General features: G+C 35.0%; 1 protein-coding gene across 1 annotated transcript; it reads left to right on the forward strand.

Moving 5' to 3' along the window:
• The first annotated feature begins 7,129 nt into the window (after positions 1-7,129).
• LOC138163921 (olfactory receptor 8K1-like) lies at positions 7,130-8,468 on the forward strand. The gene has a single exon (XM_069091652.1). The coding sequence runs from the start codon at positions 7,509-7,511 to the stop codon at positions 8,466-8,468; it is 960 nt and encodes a 319-aa protein (XP_068947753.1). The 5' UTR covers positions 7,130-7,508.
• Positions 8,469-10,794: the final 2,326 nt, after the last annotated feature.

Here is a 10,794-nt window from a genome sequence, read left to right on the forward strand (position 1 = left end):
ATCTGTTTGGTATATGAGTAAAAATAATATTGATTGGTGATAGCATCTCTCAAAATTCTCTGACTGTCCTTGGGCTTGATGCCACCAGAATACATCACCCATTTACAGGAGCTTGCCATTTGGTAAATATTTTTAAAATATCTCATGGAATTAGCAAAAACTATAAAGACTTTTACACATTAGTGACACTAGAGCTAGGTAATTTATATGAGAAAATAGTATAAACTATATTAAAATTCTGCAGAATATGGCCTCATGGGGACTAAGAAACCCATAATGTCTCGGTCCAATAGTTGTCAATAGTAAAATTATGAACAAGATATAAAACATATTAACTTCCTGATGAGTAGATACTATTCTTGGTTTATTATCTTCTCTGGAAAGCAGGTGTCAAAAAATCTGACAGGACCCAAGCAGATCAATTCCAAAAACCAAGCATTTTCCACATGATAGGGGTAAATGGAACAATTTAGGGGTCATGTTAATTCACCATAAGTGAAGTTTTGTGAAATATTTCTATGAAAGAAAGTAGATAACAGGCCCTAGCTCTGCTACATGTCATTGATGTTATGTTGTTTGTTTGTTTGTTTTCTGCAAAGAAATAAAAGAGCTTTTGTCAAGGGACACTGATCAACAATAATATAACAACAATATAATTTAACAATAATATAACAACAATGATATATGAAAACCCAGAGATCTTTGAGATTTATGTCATGCGATTGGACCTTTTTAAAATAACAAGCTTATTTTCTTAAAGTCTCTTCATATTTCAGAGAAAGGCAGTCACACACACAATTATGCAGGTTATTCTATCCCCTTTCTTGTTCATAAAGTCTCTTAATTTACTATTAATTTATTTTAAAAATAATAAATTTTCTTTTAGTCACAGGATATTAATGTGATGTGATGTGATACAGTATAAATACATTCAATATTAGTGGGAAAGTTCCTGTTCATCTTATCTTTTTTATTTTATTTTATTTAAAGCAATTGGGGTTAAGTAACTTGCTCAAGATTACACTGCCTGTTATTTCTGGGTGTGGTGCTAAGCATCTGAGCCTAGATTTGATCCCCAGATCATTCCGACACTGGAGCTGGTGCTCTTACTCGCTGTGCTACCTGACTGCCCCCTGTTCATCTTATCTTAACCCTTTCTATTCTACAGTAACCTAATTGACTAGACAAACACTATACAAAGAAGGCATCTACTTTTAATTCCCATATTATCTTCCTTAGATAGAGGGGGTGATTCAGCAGAATGAAACCACCAGAAGTTAGGTGACTGAATTCTTTTTCATGGGCATCACAAATCATTCTGATCTTTGGGATGCCCACTTTGGGGTATTTGTCCTCAACTACACTATCACAGTTCTGGGGAACTTGGGCATATTAATCAGTGTTGATTTCGATTTCTAAATCCCCATGTATTTTTTTTTTCTTAAGAATCTGGCATTTATTGATCTTGGTTATTCCAAAGTAGTTGGTCCAAAAATCCTGATAAGTTTCAGAGTTCCTCCTTTTTTACCCCAGGAAAAATTCCCACCCCAGGAAGAGGACATGTTCTGCATTAGTCTTGAGAAATTAATTCTGTATTAGTGAGCATTACAGCCTCTCCTAGTATTTACTTCAATGAGAATGGACTTGGGTAAGAGTGGTGATCAGATGATCAAAGTAGAAAATTGAAGACTTTGACTTATACAGTATTAAATGAAATCATTAAAAGGGAAGGAACTGTGGAATGGACTAGTGATTGGTTGTGGAACATCTTAAAACATGAAATGTTAAAAATTATTTTTCCAGTATTGTGTACTTTTCATGAAAAGTATTGCACCCAAATTGTGCAACATGTGATTTCCCTTGACTTGATTAGAAAACTGAATTATTTTATTAACAGTCTAATTATTACATTATTTGAAAACAGGAACTTTTCATAATGACTTGGCTTATTCCCCAAACTTACTTTCATTTCTACTGAAATAAAAGTAGCTGACACCTGCTTCTCCCTACAACAACCCATCTGCAGCTACCTTCACACCCTATGAGTAAAAATATTCTCAGAGGCCAATGTCTAAATATCTTTGCAATGTTTAATTAATGCTAGGGTAAGGTTTTGTTTGGTTTTGTTTGAATTATCTAATGTTTCTGCATAAATAGATAATTTTGGAGTAGGAAAAAAATGATAAACTGATTTCATTATATGTATTTTAAGAGGGATCTAAGAATTTTAGTGGAAGAAGGGTGAAAAATGGCAGACAAAAATATAGGTAGCTAATTAACATAATTCAAGTTTAACAATAGTTTCTCACCATTTTACAAAAGAGAAAGCCAGGGTTCAATGAGATAAGGTAGCCAGATCACTTAAACCATAAGTGTTGGAGACAAGATTTGGCGGAGGTTTTCCTTAATATAAGTCTAGCCCCCTATCTGTGATCCCTTATACTAGGCTGCCGCTTGACTTGTGGTCCTACTCTTATTTAGTGTAACCATTGTAAGCATCTTCCAAGTAAATGATCAGCTTATTAAGGAAGATTCTGGCAACAACCTTACCAGTGGTGACTGAAAAACCCCTCTGAGATTGTCACAGAATATCCTATTTCTCTTTCTTTTATAGAGGTGGACAATGGAGGCATACTTGAACTCCAAGGATATAATTTCCTCTTGACAGACAAACTGGAAGATTCCAGTAAACTTTTCTTTAAGCAGTAGACCATCTGCCTTGTAAAATGGAAAAATCTGGAATGGAATCAGCACCAGGGGTTGTGTGGGAGTTCAAGGATATGAAGTGAAAGTGGGGAATAATATGTAGCACTTAGGATAGAATGGCAGGATGTCTTCATTTCATCGTATCTGCTTCCCAAATTTGAGATGATATACCACGATATGAGAACTCTACACTTGGAAAAACCATGAGTGGCACAGTCCCAAAATGTGAGATATACTGGGAATCACAGGCAGAAACGATATATTAAAAGAAGAATTCTAGGGGAAGAAGATGAAGGAGGAGGAAGAGGAGGAGGAGGAGAAAATAAATAGGCCATAGACAAAGAAAATATCATTGAAAAACAAAGATGTCAGTATCAGTCAAGGATTGAGATACCACACAGAAAAGGAAATGGGTCATTCCTATGTGGTGTCTACCACTTCCAAAAGCATCATATACATAAGATGCACATGTTTGTAGTAAGACAAAAACATTAGGCACAAAATAATCAGTTATAGAATTGTAGCTATATATTTGGACAATTAAATTGACATTCTAAACTCAAAAGTCAATGATAAGAACACATTTTAAAAACCAATGCCTGTATAATACCAGTAGAAAAAATGTTATACAAAAAATTCATACAATATTGAATAAACATAGGATGCACTTGAGATCTGGGTATCATAACATATTTCTAGGCCCTGATTCACTTTAATTGTAAAGAAAGGTGTCAGGGAAGTCCCGAGACTGAGTTGTTTTTAGGGGAATATGGCATAGTTCAGTTGCTATTGCTTAGTCTGGTCATTTCAGATATGAGCTGGAATATTGAGTAGATTTTATCCCCAGTGTTTGTATCTGTTGGGGATGTGGCATGAGGGAAGTGATTCCTGGAATGGTGACACTAGTAGAGTAGGACATGAAGAGGAGTGAGCAGGTGTCTGATCCCTCATTTTTCTGGAGAGTGAAAATTATCAACACCATTTATTACTGGTTAAAGAATATGAAAGAAGGTCAGCAGAAAAGAGTAGCTATGAAAGAATCATAAGAAATTGAACTCAACTGGTCAATAAAACTGGCAATTTAATACTTGGGGAAGATTTCCTTTTTTGACAGAAACTGCGGGGAGTTCTGCAAAGCATTTGGGAAGAAATTAGGGGTAGACTAATATTTTAAAACATATACCACAAGGAAGGCAAAATGTATCCTTATCCTCTCTATGTCTCTGGCCACTCTTTATGATCATTTTATTGTTTACTTGTTGATTAGCACCATGGGAGAATTTTTTAAATTTCCACAATATGAATTTCCTATAGTAATAAAATGCAAGTTCTGGACCAGTGAAACCCTCAACTAAATGCATGTGAGTGTATGCACCCATACACATACACACACATGTTACATCTTTCATTCTACAAGACATAAGAAAAAAAAACAAAATCCAATTTGTAATAAAATTTAAAGAAATATAATTTTGTGCCCTTTGACATACACAACTGATCAGTTATATTTTTCATCACCATTATAGTTCTCTGGGACAAAACCTCCTTCAGAATTCCTGACACAATGAAATGAAAAAATTAAAATTTTAGAATAAGATAATCTCCAAAATTGAGGAGATGTAGATTATGTTGAGCATAACTTTAGGAATGTACTGATATTATATATACATAGGTTACATATATACATACACTACTATAAAATATAAATTCTTACTTAAAATATATATGCATCAGTTAGCAAATGGTAGACCTCATCATTCCTATCCATAGCATCTCTGCTTTATCCTCATATAGTTCAATAATCATGTTGTTCCAAGTGCATAGTTCAGGAAAGAGAATATCTCTGATTTGGAGCTTTTTAGGAACTAGGGGAACCAGGGGAGCAAAAAAGGAATAAAGAAAAAATATCCAAGAACCCTTAAGGGATGTGTAGTAACCATATTTGAATAGATAATAAGATGTCCTATCTTCTAGAATGTCAGATTTAGGATAAAATAATTTGTTAATATAATTGATATGATACAGGTTCAAATGATTATAGTCATGGTGGGGTAATTTTTTTTAACAATTATAATACAGCTTAAAATGTTGCTATAAATATTCCCTGAGGAGATGACATGAAATGTTAACTCTTTTGAAGTTCTCCTTTCATTTAGGGATTATGTCTCATGGGCACCAAGAAAGTCATAATTTCTCCTCAGTGCAGGTAATATCAGGGGCTATATAAGTGAGATGCAGCAAATTCAGTACAGGTGAAACTATTACCCCCTCCTTTTATTTTCATTTGCCATAGTGGAGTTCTAAAAGATGATCACTTTTAATAATTTCTGCCTTAAAGTGTAGGTGTCTCCAACTGGTTCCTGTGACTCTAGCTGAAAACCAATTATCCAGAAAATTTCTCTTACAGATGTGAGAGGTGAGGCTTTGAAGCTTGAATCAATATCATCTTTTTTGCATTACTAGACTCTCATACAAGTGCCCCCAGTTAAGAAGGCAGAGAAATATTCTAATAATGAGAATTGCCAGGGCAAGTTATATGTTATACAGTGCCATTCCTTCACGTGGAATTTAATTAGATAGATAAACTCCCCACTTAGACATGCTGGCTAAAGATAAAATCAATGACATTCTTTGGAAGCTTCAATTCAGAGCAAAAATATTCTTGTCACTTTGGTAAACATGAAGACTTGTCAATATTGATACCAAAACTGATTTAGTCCATTTTACCTGATCATGGTTGGATGTAACCATGACTTGACAAATGGAGAAAGTTAGTCAGCAGAGCGGATAGAGTTCTAGACCATAGCTCAGGACTACCCAAGTTCAAATCTATCCTTAAATACTAACTGAATAATGGTGAGCAAGCCACTTAATCAGTGTCGGCCTCAGTTTCTTCAAATGTAAAATGGAAGGGGAGCCAACCTTACAGGGTTGTTTTGAAAAACAATAGGGTGACATTTCTAAAAGCCTTAGCTCAGTGGCTAGAACAAACTAAGTGCTAAAGAAGTCCTAACTGATTATAGTATCCTTATTAGTAACATTAAATTGAGAACATATATGTATATATGTGTATGTATGTGTATTTGGAACGGAAAAATAAATTACATGCCTCAGTCCATAGGATTTTGCCTAGTTAGACTGCTAGAATACCAGATATAGGTTTATTAACAGTATTTTGATTTTTAAAAATATCAAAATTAGGTGAGGATAGCAGACTATTAAATAGTTCACCAACCAAACAATGAATGAATTTGCAACATGTATGAAAATAGAATGAAATTTCGCTGAGGCATTACCCTAAGCTCGGCTCATTCTGGTTGTCAAACTCAGACATTACTCAAGCTTTATGAAAGGAACATTAAAATCAATGTCCACATTATTTTGTTTGCACTAGAAGAATATATCAATTATATTCACCTCCCTTCTGTAATCCCTTTAATTAGAGAGAATTAAATGGTACATGACATGCAGAATGGTTCATTTTTGCATCACTTTGACTAGTGACAATTTCAGAGCAGGAATTATAACATCTTCTGTAATATCTATGATGAAGTTTTACTTTCTAGACATAGAAGAAAGATTATAATCTCACAGGTTTAATTCTGCTTTGTTTTTTGATTGTTTAGTTTTGGGGGGAGGAAATAGGTAGGGATAGAGATGCATTGAGGAGCCCCAAAACATTAAAATAACTTTTTATTTCACTTGTTTGATTTGAAACACTGTCTTTAGAAACCAGATGTAAATATTAAATTTGATTTACCTACTGTATTAAAGGCTCTTGAATTTCTACTCAGTGTGACCTTCCTCCTCGTTTGAAAATAACAGAGGCTGCAGGAAACCATGAATGATGAAGTTTCGTCATAGTGACATACTCGAAAGGGATGTGCCTCACCTATCTCAGGTGACAGATTTCACTTTTCTTAATGTCCAGTCATCCCACAAACTTATTTCCTTGACCCATCCCCTACTGTGCCTCTCCCCTCCCATACAAATCAAGAATAATTTTGACTTGAAAAGTGCTAGATGAGAGCTAGAGTATAGATGCCTTCAAGCAACTATTGAAACCCACAAGGAAATAAGGATTTACTGCTGTTAATATTTGGTCTTTCTGTTATGTCTATCATACTGTGCTATAATATTAACTGGCAGGGTAATAAGAGATAGGTTATACAAGTGTTTTACAAATTAGATGTTGTGTTTTATATGTGCTATTTTATGATGTTTCATCAGCAGAGGCTCCTGTATTTGGAAATAGCAAAAATATACATTTTGAAATTGTCATCTTGTAATTTTCTTTTTCTCTTTTTTTGTTTGGAGGGTGGAAGGAAGGGCAATTGGAGTTAAGTGACTAGCCCAAGGCCTCACATTTAGTAAGTGTTAAGTGTCTGAGGTCAGATTTGAACGCAGGTCCTCCTGACTCCAGGACCAGTGCTCTCCTCACTGTGCCACCTAGCTGCCCTCTGCCTTGTAATTTTCTATTCCATTAGGCTCATGCATTGGTCTTTGACAGACACCACAGATGAGGATGTTTAAAATGTCAGAATCTTCCTCAGTAATTTACTATCAATCTACCATCCAGAAAAATGTCAACACAAGTTCTTGTGCTATTTTTTATCCTGTTCCATCTATTTATTTAACGACCTTCACAGATGAAGGAGTTCCTGTACATCAGTACTCTGACATGTGAAGGAAAAGTACCTTTTTTCTTACCCACTGCATTTGTATATACTAAAGTTATGATGGGTGATAAAGGCTCAGAATTCTTAGCTTTCTTTGTTCTTTTTCCATATTAGATTGCCTTGATGAAATTCATGGACCAACAAAATGGAACTTTAGCCACCTCCGTGACTGAATTCATTCTCATGGGAGTCACAGAGCGCCCAGAGCTACAAGCCCCACTCTTTTGTGTATTTCTGCTCATCTACTTGGTCACAGTGGTGGGGAATTTGGGCATGATCATTCTAACAAAGATTGATTCTCACCTACAAACCCCAATGTACTTTTTCCTCAGACACCTAGCATTTACTGATCTTGGTTATTCCACTGTCATTGGTCCCAAAATGCTCGTCAATTTTTTAGTAGAGAAAAATACCATTTCTTATAATTGGTGTGCAACCCAGCTAGCTTCCTTTGAGGTTTTCATTATCAGTGAACTTTTCATCCTGTCTGCCATGGCTTATGATCGCTATGTGGCTATTTGTAAGCCCCTCCTCTACACAGTTATCATGTCAGACACCGTGTGTTTGATCCTGGTAGCCATCCCTTACCTCTATAGCATTTTTATGGCATTGCTGGTCACAATTGAGATTTTCATTTTGTCCTTTTGCAGATCCAATATCATCAGACATTTCTATTGTGATAGTCTTCCCTTGTTGTCCATTGTATGCTCTGACACAAATGAAATAGAATTCATCATTCTGATCTTTTCTGCTTTAAATTTGCTTTCTTCCCTCCTAATTGTCCTTGTTTCCTATATATTCATTCTTGTGGCCATCCTCAGAATGAATTCTGCTGAGGGCAGATCCAAAGCCTTCTCCACTTGTGGATCCCACCTCACTGTGGTGGTTGTTTTCTATGGTACTCTTCTCTTCATGTATTTGCAGCCCAACTCTAGCCACTCCTTTGAGATAGACAAGATGGCCTCTGTGTTCTATACTTTGGTCATCCCCATGCTTAACCCTTTGATCTACAGTTTGAGGAACAAGGAGGTAAAAGGTGCCTTAAAAAGAGCCCTGGAAAATCAATGCAAACTTCCTATTTAATGTGCAATGGTTCCAATGAATTACCAGAGATCAACAATTCATTTTCCTCTGTCAATTTCTTCTGAATTCTCTTTTCTTTATAGAAAAAAATAAGTCATTCCACTCATTTTTGCTTCAAGAAAATACATGATTCCTTATTATAAGTTAGCAATGTACTTATTGGTGAGGGCAGGTACATTGCTGGAGATCTTTGAGGGAACCAGATTGACGGTTGATAATGAAAAGTTGGGTCTAAGGCTTTGGTTTGTTTTTTTTTTTTCCTAAAAATTTCCTCATCTAAGTAGATGGAAAAATCCTGAATAGGTTCCCTTCCAATTTACTTTTATTCATTCATTCATTCATTCAATCATTCATTCATTCATTCATTCATTCATTTGTTTGTTTGTTTTAGTTTTTCATACAGCCTGCCCACAAAAGAACCTCTACCTTTGAAGTTGGAAACTTTCCCCTCCTAGAATAAATGTCTGCTGAGATTAGCAACAGATATGCACAGTACAATGGGGAGAAAAGAACCAATGACTATGCTAAGAGGGTGCTTATGTATTCCACTTTCTATCAGCATTGCTCTTGACCAGCAATGCAATTTCTCTGGTCCTTTGTGTCATAAACAATGAGATCACTGCTATACATAATCTCTAAAACCTAGTTCAAATTTATCTTTAAACTGTGTGTCTCTCTCTCTATCTATCCATCCCCAGGATGGATAGAAAGATAGAAATGCATTCAAAGAGTAAGGAAAATTACGAAATCTAGTTCCTATGAGAAGATTTTCATAATGGAACTGTATAATTTAGTTTTCTTCAAATTCCATTAATTTTAGGATAGATTCAGATTTAAATATACTCATGTTTACATTTTTCAAAGTCAAGAAAGAAATCATTCTTGCATTGTCTTTCACTTCTCTTTAGTACACACTACTTTTCTATAATTATAGATGATGTGCATTGATTTCATTTTTATTTATTTCTACAATGAATCCTTAGACTGTAATCTCCCTAGTGGTGGGGGTTGTTTGTTTGTGTGTGTGTGTGTGTGTGTGTGTGTGACTATGTCTTCTCTTGTCCTTATTCTGGAACAATGCTCTGCATGTTGTGAATAATTACTTATAATTTAATTGATCAGTAGCAGAATCATTTCCCTCTTTCTCAAAGTATCACATAAGGAGATCTCTACTTATATTCTGTGTCCCAGTTACTAAGACCATGAGCTCCTTGTTTGAGATAACTATGTTGTTAGTATTGTTTCTTGAATAGCTAAGTGATTTTCATTAAAAGAGTGTTTAATGAATATTTATTGGATTAGGATCATATGATCTGGATCAGTTGGAGTATAAATGGAGCCAATCATATTTACCTTCTTGTATTTGGCTTTGTTCTTAGTTCCATTCATTTGAAAGACTACCATGGAGTGATTAAAAAAAAAAAAAAGGTGTTTTTTTTTTCTTCTTTCAAAGACAAATTGTAGTGATGGCAAATTTTATTTGTACTCTTGAAAAGGTACAGCTTTGAAAGAGCAAGATGGCTTTGTCAACTTTGCATTCTGTTGGGTTGAATAAGGGGGATGCCTTCTTCAGGTAGAGAAATCTATCTGAATAATCCCCCAAATTGTTAAGCTGTTTATTTCCCACAACAGCCTCTTTGTTTTCATCACATATGGTATATCCTAAACTTGATATTTCTGTTTAAGATTGTTTCTCAGAAATCTGGCTTTCTACCAGAGAAAGAGGGAAGATATGCACTGCTTTCCCTTCATTGCTAATTATTCCCAAATTACCCTTTGTATCATGTCAGTAAAGATGAGTTTCAAAGTTTTTGCGTAGTCATTGTTTGAAGGTCTCTGGCTGCAGTGACTCTAGTACTTGCTAAGATGCTTTGGAATAAAATATATTGTAGATTTTCCTAAGCCTTAATCTTTCTCTTTTTAACCCCTACTCATTACTCTTCATGACAGTAATTCAAAGCCATTACCAATCTTGTTTTGTTTATCTATATCCTTTCTCAAATGTGATAAACCAAATGGAAAGGTAAGGCAATGAATATTTATCTAGTATGTCCTAGGCACTGTGATCATACTTCTTTCTTTCTTTCTTTCTTTCTTTCTTTCTTTCTTTCTTTCTTTCTTTCTTTCTTTCTTTCTTTCTTTCTTTCTTTCTTTCTTTCTTTCTTTCTTTTTCTTCCTTCCTTCCTTCCTTCCTTCCTTCCTTCCTTCCTTCCTTCCTTCCTTCCTTCCTTCCTTCCTTCCTTTCTTTCTTTCTTTCTTTCTTTCTTTCTTTCTTTCTTTCTTTCTTTCTCTCTCTCTCTCTCTCTCTCTCTCTCTCTCTCTCTCT

Source organism: Petaurus breviceps, unplaced genomic scaffold (assembly GCF_028583685.1).
Source record: "Petaurus breviceps papuanus isolate PSGF00001 unplaced genomic scaffold, PetGlider_PUasm1.0 188, whole genome shotgun sequence".
NCBI classification, from domain to species: domain Eukaryota; kingdom Metazoa; phylum Chordata; class Mammalia; order Diprotodontia; family Petauridae; genus Petaurus; species Petaurus breviceps.